We start from the raw sequence: 17025 nt of genomic DNA, 5'->3' as shown, positions 1-17025 counted from the left end.
GTCCTTTAGGTACTTAGCACGGGGCCAGACTGACGTGGTGTGAAGCGTCCATAGATTAAAAAAAAATTTAAAAAATATATAATTCCCATTACATACATTATTTCTTTATCAGAATAATTACAAATAAATAATAATATATTTCAGCTCCTTTAACGTCCAACGAAGTTGACACGTTCCAGCTACTATATAATACTAATATTATTGTCTCTAAAATGTATGACCACTTGTTGAACGATAACATATTTAATAGCGCGTTATCACGAGCGCTCATGCCTAATCCCATACATATTGATTACGTACTTATTGGGGACATTTCGCTGTTTTAATATACCCACGACCCAATTCACTGATATGGCACCCTTTTCTGTAAAGGGAGTAGGGCATTTGGAAATAATGAGTCCACTGGGTTCTGTTAAAGTGTACCGAAAAAATTAAGTAGAGCAAAATATTATGATCATTTTTGCACATTTCCATTATGTATGACAAGTATGTGAAAAGCTGCATGGTAGTATGGTCACCAAAGAAAGGTTTACGTGTGTGTGTGTGTGAAGTGACAGATTGGTAAGCGAAACATGACCGAGCTTCTATTCTTTAACATTTGCTGCTATAGCTATTAAGATGGCTATACTACAGTCTGAGATTTATTAGATCTTAAAACCCAATTCTCAACTCTCATAACTCGAGTTATCAATTCTTCCCATCATTGACCTTACAAGCGATGATCGAATATGAGGATCGGACTCCACACGACCTACCTCCTACTAAGAAGTAACATGTTTATCGTTTGCGTTCAGGTTCAGAATGCGTGGCGGTCTAACGCGTCGGCGGTGCTCATCTACAACGACCGGGACGCCCCCGGACTTGAGAAGATGAAGCTCTCCACTGACAGTGGACGTGAGTATCTATATATATGTCGCAGCCGACTGGTTTAAATAGCCGTTCAATCAAACAGCTAGCCCTTTGACTGAACAACGCCATTCAATCACACGTCTAGCTTTTATATTGCATGTAAAAAAAAAGCTTTTATATTCAATATTTTAGACGTTCAACACTACAGCTGATTCAAAAGCCGCCGGCTAATTGAAGTAGTTCAGCGCGCACAGCTGCGGCGCTAGGTGCGTTTTATTTACAATATGGCGTCAACTAGCAGGTGTTTGTTGGTGTTTGTGTTTGTTGGTGTTTGTGGTTGTTTTTCGGAAAGAAAGTAGTTAATAAAAATTACAAGTGTTATTAAAGAGACAAAAATTGTGGAGGCACATACGAGTGAATTAAAATTTCACCAAATATTCGAGGAGAAATTACGGGATTATGAAATGGATGGACGCAGCCTCCCCCGAAAGGGGGGTTCGGGGGGCGCCGCCCCCCGTCAAAACAAAAACAAACGCAATCCAGAAAGTCCAAAAGTTGGTTCGGTTAGGTTAGAACTTAGACCACAAATACAGAGGGAGCCGAGCGAGCGCAGCGAGCGTGTTGCGGCAGCAGCCGGCGACCGCCGTCAAATAAAAGGGGGGCTCGCGGGGCGCAGCCAAAACAAAAAAAAACCAGTTGGCTAAGCGTCGTCTAGCTGTAGTGTTGAACGTTGTAGTCAACAAGTCGGCTAAACGACGTATAGCCGTGTGATTGAATGGCGTTGTTCAGTCAAAGGGCTAGCTGTTTGATTGAACGGCTATTTAAACCAGCTGCGACATATCTATACATATTATAAAATAAAGTCGCTTTTTTCCCTCATGTTTCCCCTTTGTTCCCTTTTAATCTTTAAAACTACGCAACGGATTTTGATGATTCTTTACGTGTTAGATAGCCCATTTATCGAGGAAGGCTATAGGTTATATTTTATCACGCTAAGACTAATAGAAGCGAAGAAATAGAGGAAAATGTGGAAAAAACGGTGAAATTTATTCGAAAGGGCTAACTTGAACGCGCTTATCTCAGTAACTACTGGTCCGATTTGAAAAATTCTTTCAGTGTTAGATTGTCCATTTATTGAAGAAGGCTATAGAGTATAGGCTATATTTTATCACGCTAAGACTAATAGGAGAATGTTTAAAAAAACGGGGGAAATTATTTAAAAGGGCTTATCTCGCGAACTCCTGCAGCAATTTTTATGTTATTTGGCACAGATAAGAAGTAGACCACGTGAAGGATCATAGGCTATCGATTTTAATAATTTTTTCAGTGGCTATATATTTTATACCCGTGCGACGCCGGGGCGGGTCGCTAGTACTATACATATATAAGTATATAGCCAGTAGTCTACTACATTACAGTACCTAAATGTCTTTAATATCGATTCGCGATAAGTAGAAACTAGAAAGTATTAAATGTCTACTTATGCGTTCACTTTGAGTCAACGCCGTCAAGCCGGCAACGCACCTGCAGCTCTTTTGATGTTGCGAGTGTCCATGGGTGACGGTAGTTGCTTTCCATCAGGTGACCCGTTTGCTCGTTTGCCCCCTTATTTTATAAAAAAATCATCATCGAGTAGCATCTTACTTCATTCCGAACCGCGAAGATGTATGCGGGTTGAACTGCGGAACGGACTTCTTATTTTATCTCTACACGTATCTCTACGTTGTGGAGTCATGTTAAGATTTTACAAAATGTACATAATATTATCATATGAAGAAATGTCCTGAAATACTACGTAAAATTTTATCATATATCTCAACTCTCAATCATAATTAATAATGTAATGTTATAATGCAGATGAAATATCTAGAGACGTCGCGTGGACATAAAGATGAGTAAGACCTATCTTATGACTGGTAACGTAAAACTGCTTGTGACGTACGTACTTATCGTCTCGTAAACGACGTAATTTTATTATAAAACAAAGAAATAGCGCGGATAATAGTTACTCAACTCATACAGAAATACTAAAAATTATCATCAACGTCGGGCGATGTAATTGCAGACAAAGACGCGGAAATTCAAGCATAAAGTGCCTATTATGGGCAGTGGGCATGTTATTGATTGATTAATATTATGCCTACTATATTATGCCTTTGAAAGTTGTAATTAAATCGTAGAACTAAAAGATACTTTTAGCTACAAAATTTGTCAATTCTAATAATTCCGTCCTAAGATCAAAAATATTTTAGTTACATTCTGAGATGTTTTTTTTTTGCTATAAAATTGACAGGGGAGGGATAATCGAGAACTTTACACAGCTGCGTAATTGTAATGTTACTAAAAGCTTATTATTTGTAGGAAAATTATGAAAGGTCTCATGTGTTTAGAATTTAGATCAATAACTTTACGATTAGTTACAACTTTGTCAAATATTCCTAATTAACCTACAGCTGTTTTTATAGTTCAGCGTTGTTTTAACTCTGACGTGATTCTTATGCCAACGGTATAAGTGTTACTCTCAGAAACTCCAAGGCAACTTATCCCTGAACAGATTGTAGTTGATGCATTTTACTCAACAGAGGATCGAGAAAACGATACATTTGCATAGGTATGACTACGAAGTACCAACTATTATGCAGACCAATGCACCTTTCTCTTTCTTATAAATGTGGGAACTGTTTCATCACAACCGTTTGGCTCTGTCCCCATCAGACACGGCGCGGCGCCGGCACCGTGTTACGGCACGACGCCGCCACCGTGATACGGTACGGCGCCGCACCGTGTCACGGTGCCGCGTACGGTGCGTCCCTATTCAGTCGATATTTGCGCTCGAACGAGAGTGCTTGTCTGGATAATGGATATGGATCGCGAAAAAATTATTCTCTTGTTACTAAGACGAAGATTGAAAAAGAATCATTAAATATTTTTTGAAGTCGGTTAAAAAGAAACCGAGGAAATTTATCTACTTATATTATTTATTATAGATAAAATTTCCTCGGTATACTTACATGACAATATTTGCATTACGCGACTTTGATATATATTTTCATATTATGCCTCGTTTAAGTTTGGACACAAATTTTGTTCGGAAATTTCACCAGAATAGGGGCGCGCGGTGCACCGTACACGGCACCGTGTCACGGTGCGGCGCCGTACCGTATCACGGTGGCGGCGCCGTGCCGTGTCTAATGGGGACGCAGCCTTACAGTATCGTCGACGACTAAGTACTAACGAGTTATGTGATTTGGATAATCTGTTCTCAAAGCACGATATTTCTTTGGCCAGCAGCAAAAATGATCACTAGCAAATCATGGACATTACTGTCACATTGGATTGACTCTGCAAAGACTGGAGGACGGCAGAACAGAGTTCTGACTAGGCTAAGACCCAATAAGGCACCATATAGTCGGCTAGCCAAAGCAAATTTGTCATCAAGAGCTTGAACTAACACGATATAAACAATAGCAATAGTATCAGTAGAAATTATTGTCCTGTATACTGTACGGGGGAACTTAGAGAAAAAAAAAATTAGAGCTTGTATTATTGCTAGTTTTCATTATTCGTAGATTATAGCCCAATTTTTTGCGAAAATCTGATCGCTGATTGAACAACGTATCTCTCTGGTTTAGCGTCCAGCACATTCTATTCTGCTCTCAATTAATTGCATAAAGAGAGTAATGCGATTCTGTTGGGTTTCTCTGCAAGGTGAGGCTGTCACGCATGCGAGTTAACAGGTTTCCAATCGGCTATTTATACTTGCGGCGTGCAGCGGGGAATTGGTGCAGCTCACAAGTCACAGACATAGATCAAGATAGATACCGCATGTCGCTTGACGTACCGATGATAAGAATCGTGTCCGTTATCTTGGCCAACGTTTCTATTTGAATTTCTACAGCTCAATACGGCATGTTTAGGTATTTTGGCATTTTTAAAATTCCGATTGACGTCCGATTCTGATAGCAGACTAAAGAACAGACTTTCGAAAGACGAGCATTTGCTCGTCGTTTGGGAACGCGATATGGTACGCGAAGTACATACACATGGGATATCTATCTTGATCTATATCTGTGGTGCAGCTATTGGAACAAGCTATAAAATAGCTATTCGATCGAAGTTTCAAGTGCGAATTTCGAAATAGACTCGATAGGTATTTAGTCGATACGAATCAGCATCAGAGGTCAATGGCTTTGGCGGTAAATAAAATTACATAAAAAATATTTACTTTTATAAATTATGTCCCCAAATCTTAGTACCTACCTACATGATTACAAAACATTTTACAAACGTAACAAATGATTTTGTTATCATATTTAATATTTTATTGTCTTCTAATCTAATGTAGGTAATAGCAGGTGACACAATTTTTATCGAAAAACCGACAGACGATAATAATACAACGAAAATGTTAGAAATTACGTAAAAACAACCGAAGACGTGGTCTTGATGAAAATAGTCAATCAATTTATTTCAGAATAGAATTGATTTTCCAACATTTTCAGATATGATTCACGGTCGATAAGTTATCGTGTGAAACAACATTATCGGTTTTTAAAGAAAGGTCAAGAAATGCCCGCTACGGCTGATAGGCATCATGAAAACAAAGTACAGTCAGAAAATTATCAGCTTATCTTTACTTAAAGACTCCCATGTAGCCACTAGCCACGAATATTTCATTGCCACTTTACTGGGCTTATACAATTACAACGATGTGTTGATAATGATATAATGTAACCGAAACCAAAATTAACGTTATAAAAACTCATCTGATAATAATTGTTTCACGTTTACACCCTTTCCTTATTCATGTCAATTTACATATGGCCGAAAATTGTTTCGGTTCTAAAGCTTCATTGCAATGTTACCGACTTGCTAAAACATCCTTGGAGGTCTAAAGGGATAAAAAGATGATAAGACTTTTTCTCCTAAATCCTCTGTAATGTTTGCGAGCATATTTCGCTTATCTCCGCGTTGTTAAGACGGAGATTATGATCTTTAATATGCGACCAACTGCCCTACATACCGCTTTCTTCAATGCAACGTGCTAATGAGAGTTTCAGAATTAATAAGCGGCACCAATGAGGTCTACATTTTGATGGGATACTTGATAGTAAACACGCATTTTTGTTCTCTGGAAAATTTTAAGATCTTACGCGGCCTCTCCATGTTTGATCTCGGCCCAATATTTGTCTAGGGTTACCAAGAGGCATGGTTGACCATGAACTACTTCGATCGTGCAGACTGCAGATTAAAGATAGAGTATAGACAGCTTCGCAATGGGCATCCACCAAGACCTAAAGTGGAGATATATATTTATATACAGCTTTCCAATTATCGTAGCAAATGACAATCTTGGTTATAAGTAATCGCCTAACATAGGCCTTTATTTAGCATTTGTGAGTTTTAACAAAACAAGCTTCTACGAACACCTCACCGGCTCAGCTATTGTTCGGTCGTAAACTGCGATCTCGGCTCGACCTGCTGACGCCTATCGTGAGTCGTGACGTCCTCGTTTACTGCACCCTCGTCTGACGATATTATGTCCAAGCAGTATTTACCGGCTAAGAAGGACTATAAAAAAATGACTTTCAGAGAAGTTGATTCCTAGGCAGATGGCGGACTTAATTTATTTGGTCGCGTTAAGTCAAACCCATCCGATCGATCACATTGAATTTACATAATATGCCGAACAAATGACGTAGGTCCGTCAATTACCTAGGAATCAATGGCCTCGATGGTACCATTACAAGTTATGTTTTTTATTGTTGGCAGGCAACATAAGCGCGGTGTTCACGTACAAGTGGAAGGGCGAGGAGATCACGCGGCTGGTGGACAACGGCACGCGCGTCACCATCGCCATCATCAAGGGCAGGAAGTGGGTGCACGGCAACAACAGCATCAACAGGTTCGTAGTCAAGGCACTGGGTGACATAAACCAGTGTTCTGCAAAAGGTGTGCCGCGGCACACTGGTGTACCGTGGGCAGTAGTCGGTGTGCCCCAAAAATGACATTTTACCTACATATGCCTGGAGACAGACAGACGGACAGACAGACGGATAGACAGACAACGAAGTCTTAGTAATGGGGTCCCGTTTTTACCCTTTAGGTACGGAACCTTAAAAAAGGCATCAACTCAGGACGATCGACGAAAAGAATGGGAATTGGGAACAGATTACAATTTAGCGTACACGCTGATTAATTACTGGTGTACCTCCAAAAAATGTCTTTTTCTAGATGTACCTTGAACACAAAAAGTTTCCGGAACACTGATATAAACTATAGACGTTATCGGCGACGTCTGAAATGACGACTGGACTTCCGCCTGACCAAGATACCTACCACCTCGCTAGGTCAGAAGATCGTCCTTTGTGGTAATAAACCTACACCAAGTTGTTGCGGCATAAACCTACACCAAGTACCAAGTTACGAGTATGAACGAGTTGAACTGCACTGTTTTGTTTGTTGCTTGATGCAAAATCTTAAGAGGATACACCAAGGGCGAGAGAAATTGAAAATAGGTATTTGAAAATGTATTGCTGTCTCACCAATCTTAAGTCTCCCACCCCACCGCAGAGCGCGATAGAGACAACACGACAAAAGTTCTAATAAAAGAACAGAAAATCTTCGATTCGTTGTCCGCTGGTTCCTTCTCCAAAACTTAACCGATTTAGTACTTTTTTCATTAAAAATTAAAGCAAGCCTTGAGCTGTGTTCCTTTATTTTTTTTGTATATTTTAGCCAGTTTTGTTTTCTGGGTGTTTGAATCTGGCCATTTTTTGGGCTTTTGGACGTTCTTATCTTTTTAATAATAAAATTATGAAAAAAAAAGAAAACATAGGGACATGCTAATAGTGGCCATAGATATTCAGGAAAAAAATCATAACTCTACCGGTACTATCCAGGGAGAAAACAGGGGACAACGTTTGTATGGAAAAACGGCGGTGTGGACTCCTCTTAATGTAGTTGGAAATTAAACTGACAAAAGTAAAATAAAAGTTGTACTTATTACACAAATTGAAGGATTTGCTTAAAGTCCAAATTCTGATTATTGATTTTAAGGGTGAAGCTAAACGAGTGTAATTTGTAAGTGAAGCGTGAGTTGTAAGTCGCAGAATTTCGGCTGGCAGAAATTCTGCTGCATTCAGTTTCATACAAAAGTTCTGTTTGATTCACACGAGCGTAATTTTGTGAGTCATGTTTTGTATGAAAAGATATTTACGCGGCAGAAATTCTGCGACTCACGACTCACAAAATTACGCTCGTTCGGCTTCACCCTGATACTTAAAAATGTGAAGCGTTTCTCAAAACTTGCATTAAACTTCGACTAAAACGGCACTACCGGACTGGCCTTTAAGGATGGTGATATTGATAATGATGATAATAATAATGATGATGTGTTGTTGCCAGGACGTCGGTGCTGTTCGTGTCGATCTCGTTCATCGTACTGATGGTGATATCCCTGGCGTGGCTGGTCTTCTACTACATACAGCGCTTCCGGTACATACACGCCAAGGATCGGTTGTCGGTAAGAATGTTGTACTATCAGAGAAGTTGATTCCTAGGCAGATGGCAGACCAACGTCATTCGGTCGGATCATGTCAATTCAATGTTGTGATCTGTCGGCTGGGTTTGACGTAACGCGACCAAACTACATAGGTCCCCCATCTGCCTAGGAATCAATTTCTTTGATTGTACATAGTAATATTTTAGTATAGTTAATTCTTCTCCATGCTCAAGTACGGTCGCGGAGCACGAAAAAATCAGTACATTAAAACTTGTTTTATTTACTAGCGACCGCAAATACTGCTATCGCTGTCCTATCCCGCATCTGTGAAATCAATTACTGTGGCGAAATTAATAAAGGACAAGCGAAAGAGATAAATAACGATTATTCATTGTGCAAGTTTTCTACGTGCTTTGCGGCTGGACTTTCACAAACTATTCTTTGAAACAAAAATAAGTAAGTAAGCGATAGCGTGATGATACTGGCATTCAGCGCCATCTATACACTGCACATGAAACTAATCATAAGTAGCAGTTTCACTAACGTGTGAGTGCACATCGCACATGACGTGTGTTCGTCTTTATTATCATTCATTTGTTCACATTATAGCGTTCATTAAATCAGATGCTTTTTTACAGAATAACTAATGGGTACCTTTTTATGTTCCAGAAGCGACTGTGTTGTGCTGCGAAAAAGGCGCTATCAAAAATACCCGTGAAAAGCTTGAAATCTGATGACAGGGTAACTTAATATGCGCTTTTTAATTATTCTTTTCTCTGTATAAAATATTTACACAATGGATTATTCATTATAGCTGTCTGTGTTTGACACTTTGGAAAAATCACAGACAAATATAGAAACATTGAACAGTTTAAGGTTGGGTTGCACCAACTTACTATAACTATAACTTTAACTTTCAACTACAATGCAAAATGTCAAATCTTTGGTTAAAGTTAAAAATCGACGCCAGCAAGATGCCATATTTAACCATAACCATAGAGCTCGACAAGGCTCGTGCACGTGGCGAAAAAAGGAACTAACGCTGTCAATTGTCATCATACAAAAACGCCAGTTTTAACAGTTCTCCTTTACCAGCAGCGCCCCCGCCCACGTTCTTATAAAGCCTTGTCGGACCAGCGACGTCTTCTGTCAACTTCTGTGGTCAAAGTTAGGTTAAAGTAAAATTTGCCTTAACTATAACCATAACTTTGACCATAACTTTACCTTTAACCACGCCTCTGATGTAACCCAACCAAACTGTTGTGTAAATATTTTTATGCTCAACGAGGTTTGTCCTTTTACATACTAATAATTTCACTATAACTTCCGTCCATTGATCATGTAAAGAACCTTATGGATATCCTTATGGTTTGATTTTATGTATGTTAATCATATGCCGGTAGTACGCTTATAAGGAGCGCGATAAGTAACGAAATGCCGGTAGTTCACATGTGGTCACGACCTAAGTAATAAATAATAACAAACGACATGTTTATCCATGTTGGAGAAATGACATGTGTATAAAATGACTGTTCGAATTTCATCTTTATTTTCAAAGTAGTAAGATAGGAATATGGATTTAGTGCTGTCTTCTTCTTCTTTTTTTATGGCGGCCTCAGTGAGTTGCCAATGTCAGAGTGATTTTGGGTAGATATTGCAGGTCTGGTGAAGAAACAAGGTACAGTGTCTAATAATACCTTAAATTCTGTTGAATATATCTAAAACAAACATATAGAGGTTATTAAAACATCACAATTTTATATTGTTAGAATGAATATATGTACACAGAATATCAATAAAAGAGGTATTTACATCACATAAAATTGATTTGATTTGAGGGCGAGGAATATTGATAGGGAGGAGGTCATAAAGGGAGGACTGGTTTTTGGAGTGCTGTCCTTGTGTTGTGTTCGGAGCTACGGTGACGGATGATCTTTAATGGTCAATTCATATTGCAACGTGACGCGACGACGCAATGGAATTTTTAAAGGAGCCATTCAAAACTGACTTCTATGTACCTCACAAGAAGATTCAAAATACACATTGAATAGGGAACATGCACATATAATGTTTATGAAAAATTTGTTATTAAAATGTTACAAGAATATAAAATAAGGGCCACTGCAAGGTTAATATTTTATAAAATATTATTTTTTTATTAAAATTGCGAATTCAAAGTAACTTGAAACGGAACGGATTTTAAAACAAGAATACAGCGTTCAGTGACATCACACCGGTATCCCCGCGTTCCATTTATCGTGAAAAACGGAGCGTTTTTAACGCTTAATGGAACGCGGGGCATGAAAACTTTTTGAGAGGTACGATCGGGTGGGGCCAAACAGTAGTGACGTCATACAGACTACAACTGTACATTTTAAAACGCATTTTTTGCAGTAAATTAATTTTTTTCCTTCCTGCCAATTTTTTCTAGGGCTTAGGTATCATATTTTTTTTATTAACATATTTTATGTATAGGTACTTGTGGTCTACTCTACATAGAGTTCTTTAAAATAAACACATAAATAAAAAAATCGCATCTTTCCTATTGCCAGAATAATTCCTGCTTGTGTTTATTTTTTATTTTATTTATTTTATTTTATTTTGCGATGTTACAATGTGACCCTAAGCCGTCATACGGAATGATGAAGCATGGATGTGATGTATGAGTTTATGTATGTGATATACGAGTGTATAGATGTTATGTATGACTTATGAGTGTATGTAATATGTATGTTACAGGAAGTGCAGGGCGATGGCGAGTGCTGTGCGATCTGCATCGAGCCCTACAAGGTCTCCGAGACGCTGCGCTCGCTTCCGTGTAGGTGAGTCATTGTGACGCGTGACGTCAGTACACTGCTTTGTGACGTCACAGGCAACGATGTTACGTTAGAAAATATTATGTATCATGAGTACTATCCAGTAAACTAGGTTATAAATATATCGGAACTTACTGTGTGCTATTGACTCGTGACCAGTGACGGATTAAGACTACTTGATGCCCTATGCAATCCATGCCCTTAGGGGGGCCCCCCTCTTCGTACGTCAACTAAAATCGGTCTAGTCTAAACCTTTACCGCCTAAAAAACTTAGTTTTTTTTTCCTATAAACTTTTTTGGTGCGGTTGTTGGTGACGTAAGAGAGTGGTGCCCTAAGGACGGATTTTTTGGGTTTCCTCAAGTGATGGTGTGATGTATGATGATATATGATGCCCTAGGCTAGTGCTCAATTTGATTAAGGGTTAATCCGTCACTGCTCGTGACGTCACATCATAATCGACGTTAGTTTATTGTCTACGTCACAGGCAACGTGATTACGTCACAATATAACTGACGTTCGTGGATTGGTCTACTATTGGGAGACTACATATAATTCTTGTGTCTATAAGACTTTTATTTAGTGCAATGTAACTTAACTTAATAAATATATATAGAGAATCATACTCAAGACTATACCACAGTTATAAACTTAAATTATTGACTATTACTCGGTAATCCTTCAAGTGAAATATATAGTCAAATATCCTCTCTGTCGTCATAAACAAACTGTGTATGACGACAGACAGGATATTTGACTGATGAAAATCGACCCTAGCCGAAGGCCATGAAATTTTTCAGTGTAATATACATACTATACTTATAAATAACTAGCTGTCCCGGCAAACGTTTCTTTGCCATACTTATAAAGTATTTCGCCCGTATTATTTTATAATATATGAAGTGACTAAATAAGTATGTCACCATGGCAACGACCATCGCGGCTATCCCGTCGCACAAACAATGGTCGCCGTCAGTCTCGAGTTGTAATAATTTGCTATTATTTATTGAACAAATGCATTTATAAATATAAAAAGTACCCAGTAGCCGATTCTCAGACCTACTCAATATGCTCACAAAATTTCATGAGAATCGGTCAAGCCGATTCGGAGGAGTACGGGAACGATCATTGTGACACGAGAATTTTATATATAAGATAATAAAATGTTATCTTTCCCCCAGCCATGACTTCCACAAGAGCTGCATCGACCCGTGGCTGCTGGAGCACCGCACCTGCCCCATGTGCAAGATGGACATACTCAAATACTACGGTTTTGTGGTAAGTAAGCTGGGGGGTGAGAAAATTTTTTTTCATTTTCGCTTCGTTATAGAATCGCCGATGAAAATGTATGGAATTGACATAAGCGTTCGTTAATATGACGTTGACGTTCGACTCGTCTTATGTGAATTCCATACATTTTGATCTGCGAAAACGAAAAAGTTTCAGCTAAATGGCCTGATTACTTAACGTTTATAGTCCCTTTCTTAATATTTATGTATTTTATCTCAGTATAAAAATAAAATAAAAAAGATGTGGCACTCGGGGGCTGCCGCGGTAAAGCTAAGCATAGCATTTTTTAACAACTTATGCAATTATAATGTACGCACGCACGCAAACGCACTACCGAAGTCGGGCAACACTGCATATGGGTTACGGTTAATTTAAAGTTCGCATTAGGTTTTATTTGTTTAAAGTCTCAAGTTAAACTTAACATCAGTGTATATTGATTCTATTATGGTTTAATATTACAATAATTACTGTCTTACTCTACTTTTTCAGTTCACGGGCAGCCAAGAGAGCATCTTGCAGTTGGACCTAGAGGAGGCCCGCAGCCGCGCCGTCAGCCCCTCCAGGGGCCGGCACCCGCTCACACTGGTTAGAAATCCTTGTTTGTATGATCTGGGCTTTCAGTAGAGTCTTATTAAATAAATAAGTAACATGTTATTTCTTACAGCTGACGAGCGACAACTCGTACTCGGAGGCGGGCAGCGGGCGGAGCTCCCGCGCCGGCTCGCCCGACCATCTCGTGCCGCCCGTCAGACTCGACAGGTAATATAATATTATATTTACTAAACAAACATAATACAAAAATTGATCAATTTTCTTTTATCACGGTTTAAATACGCGTGTTATGCTACTCGAAATCGCGAGAAATTACTCGGTTCCAATATTTCTTGCGCTAACAAAATCGCAGGGTACGAAGTAGGTAACTGTACACAATCAATATTCAAACATTACACGATGTTATAAAGGATTTTATATTTCAGCTCCCGAGCCCCTTCTCCGTCCCGCAGCAGCATCGTGTGCGCGCGCGACGACGGCGCCTCGGTCTCCGCCGCCCAGGTCTGAGGGCCGGTCGCGGGCCACAGGGGCCCCGCCCCAACCTCGTGAGGGCCGGCCTTGCCCGTAACTAGGGCCACGTTTCCCCCTAGAATGGGGAAGGCCAGGTTCACATCGTTTGGCCCGGCCCTGAAGCTTGAGGCCGGCCGCTCCTCGTGCCAAATATGCAGTGACTCTGAGGCATCAACTCGATATCACGTGTACGAGTCTGCGAGCGTTCGAGTTCCCAACAGTGCGGCTGACGAGTGCCCGTTGTGATGTGTTCATTAACGAAAAAATACTCAAAAAAGAAACAAAAAAAAAACTTCCAGTGATAAATAAGTGGATGACAAGTGATATTTTTGTAACGAACTCGTAGCTTTAGTTTTAGTTCGTAATTCACCGCGACTCCGCCTAGTCAACTATGAATGTGCTAACCCTCAGTCCCCGAGCGTACCCTCTAGCCGAGCGTTAGGGACAACCCTGAACTGATGGCAGTTACATATTAAACTAAATATAGTATCTTTTATATTCATTTTGTAAGAATGTTTATGTTGGAACACATCTATATATTTACATGTCTTTTCATACATCGTTTATAATATAAATATTATGTATGGTGTCTTTTATATTAACACTTAATATCGTTTAATACAAGCGCAAGATGAACTTTACTTACAGAACAATCAGGTGGAATATTTTGAAATCAACTGTGACTAGACGCGATTTGTAATTAGTTACTATACTTAGTGACTGAATAATTATTCAAAGTTTGGTCGTGGATTACGTAGAATTCGCACATTATACTCTTTGCTACCTGTCTCTTTCTCTCTAGCATGAATAGGAATATATTAGTGAGCGAGCCGAGTAGTGATGGGTCAGTGTACAAAAATCTAAGTGATCCGCAACCTAACTTTTTACTTACCTATTGTGTTAAGACTTAATATTGACTGTAATAAAAGGTTGTTGATATTAAATGAAATACATCATTTTCTCCTAATGTTGTGACTTGTGATGGTTAGTCGAGGCATTAGACATGTAATTTCAAATGGACTTATACTATGTTACTTCATGGAGGAATCCTGATTTAATAATTGTTTTGTAATACAAAACATATTCTTGAGTCACAAATATTACTATTTACTTATATCAGGCACTCAGTTTACTCCAAGGCCCATCTAAATATTGTATTCTCATCTTTTTGCATGTTTTCAAAAATTAAGTACATGGTGGTAACTATATAACTAATATTTTTCTTTTTTTTTGTTCGTACTTAACGCATGGATTTGGTTGATCTCATAATTATGTTCATTCGTATGTATATAGAGTATAATGTCGGTTGGTGGCCCGCTGCAAAGCGATCCGTCCATACTTGATGCACGGTCTAACTTTAAACTAGATGTAAGAATGTAATACGCTGTTAGACTTATATGTAGTCTCGTGTTTTTACTTTTTTACATATAAGTTTATTAAATTTAGCTCAGATTATCGCCATATGAGTTCATTATCGCTAGAGAAGAGTTTTGAAATACGAAAAAAGATAAAAATATACAATAGACTAGAGACAAACCTCGGTATAGTTGACTTCAACGGAATGCGAGTTTTTGTTTGTAGTATTTATTGAAGTTTTTATTTTGTAGATTATTTTAGGATCCTAATTTCGGATAAACATTTCACATAGATTAAGCGTTAATTGTTTAGTTTAGAGATACTTTCACATAAGCATGCAAAGAAAAAATGTAACATCCACAGACAGCTAGAAACATCTGGATGCACCTTGTGTGAGAGCACTCTAGATGTTTACCACCTTACATTCAGTTGGGCTAGGAAATAGCGGTAGACTGTTAACAATACTTAATTTTTGTTCTAAAATGTTAGCTGAAAATCTAGTCTGAAATTAACGAGTTACGTCGCTTCGCGCCGAGATACGGGAAGTATCGAGGATTTTGGCTTTATGTTCAAGAACCAAAGGTTTGATTTTCGAGCGATGTCATTCGTTTATGTTAAGTTTATAGTTGTAAGTGAGCATTTAAGTTGTGCAGTACATTAAAGTACTTATTATATGTAATGAAATCCATCGGATTTTAACATTAACAAGGAGACTGGTATGTACTTTATATATATTATATGATTACGATATAAAAGTATATTTACATTCCCTTCATATAACGAACCGTACTTCCGCGCGTGTTCAAGTGTTTCAATAAAAACCAATACAGTATTTAGTAGTTGAGTTTTATTTCCACACACCCTACAAGTAACGATCGATGATCAGACTTAATACCCCGTAATAAAAATATTTACACCATATAATCATTTTAAAATTAGTAAACAAGCTATCTTATAATTTATAAGAAGGGCAGATAACACAAGGAAATAATGTTTTATCAAAAAGTGGGACCTGTGTTGGCAAAACGTTTCATCACAAATAAAACAAAAGAAATGGACAAAAAACGTTTTGCACAGATGTTCAGTTACTTTTGGAAAACCTACTGTAAAGAGAAACATTAAGCAAAAAAAAACAAAGCATAGGATTTTTTACAATTTTTATTCTAAATTAATAATATTAAAAATGCTCCCATAATTATATTTACAAATACATAAAACTAAGTTGAAGTGAGTAAAACATTCTTAAATAAAGATGAAGAAACAATATGTTCCATACACATTATACTAGCACTCCATACATAAATTTGCCTAGACGTCCATATTTGTCCATTCCAAATATCTTTAACTTGTTATTAGATGTTGTTCGCCCAGAAACTGATATTTAACCGGGATAGCTATACACAACAATTTCCAACTGGTCAACCGATTTGGATAATCTTTGGAATGGAGGCACCATTCCAAAGTTTATTCAAATCGGTTGACCAGTTTAAGTGTAAAGATGTAACTGACAGACAACTTTACTTAATCACGAATATATATGTAATAATTAATATAACACTAAGAAGCTTCATCACATTATGTGACCATTATTAAATAAAGGAGATCTTAACCGATTCGTTGCCACCTTCATTTTCACGAATTCTTACCACAGGCCAAGCAGTTTGTTCGATGACGCGCCATAAGCGTCATCGGCCCTGCTAAATGATGACGCCCCACGTGCGGCATTGGCCACTGGTTGTGTTTTATGCACGTTTAGACTAAGGAATTGTAATTACAGTATAATCAATTACTTTTAACGTGTTTTTTTAACAATCATTGTATGCCGCGCCTGGCGCGTCATCGGCCTCACTGAATCTTTTTAAATGACGCGCTGGGCGCGGCAGTGGCCACGGATCGGTTAAAGTACAATTTATTATTTTTAACATCATTATCATATGAGAAATACACACCATAGATGAATTATTATTGCAGTTTAAGCGCGCACACACTAAAAGTCGCGCGGGTGCACGCTCGCGTGTGTATAATGAAAAATAGTATGGGAAGCGCAGGCGCGTGCGACGGAGCGCGGACGACGGACTGTCACACGCGCGGCGGACGGCGGGCACACGGCGCTGGCGCACGCTTTTTGCAGTCGACGTTGTTTCCGTGGA

At 38.6% G+C, this 17025-nt stretch overlaps 1 protein-coding gene across 2 annotated transcripts in view; it reads left to right on the top strand.

Moving 5' to 3' along the window:
• Positions 1 to 15711, top strand: part of LOC121726696 (protein goliath-like) — a 63015-nt gene extending 47304 nt beyond the window's left edge. For both annotated transcript variants that reach the window (XM_042114183.1, XM_042114184.1), the window contains exons 4-12: positions 795 to 894; positions 6622 to 6754; positions 8257 to 8374; positions 9023 to 9094; positions 11093 to 11175; positions 12349 to 12445; positions 12947 to 13042; positions 13122 to 13216; positions 13435 to 15711. In XM_042114183.1, the coding sequence (XP_041970117.1) occupies positions 795 to 894; positions 6622 to 6754; positions 8257 to 8374; positions 9023 to 9094; positions 11093 to 11175; positions 12349 to 12445; positions 12947 to 13042; positions 13122 to 13216; positions 13435 to 13516 (876 nt within the window). In that variant the 3' untranslated portion in view covers positions 13517 to 15711. The remainder of the gene's footprint in view (positions 1 to 794; positions 895 to 6621; positions 6755 to 8256; positions 8375 to 9022; positions 9095 to 11092; positions 11176 to 12348; positions 12446 to 12946; positions 13043 to 13121; positions 13217 to 13434) is intronic.
• Positions 15712 to 17025: the final 1314 nt, after the last annotated feature.

The sequence above is a fragment of the Aricia agestis genome, chromosome 4 (genome assembly GCF_905147365.1).
Source record: "Aricia agestis chromosome 4, ilAriAges1.1, whole genome shotgun sequence".
In the NCBI taxonomy this organism is placed as follows: Eukaryota; Metazoa; Arthropoda; class Insecta; order Lepidoptera; family Lycaenidae; genus Aricia; species Aricia agestis.
Note: the sequence above shows the minus strand (reverse complement) of the source record. Positions and strands in the feature narration are given on the sequence as shown.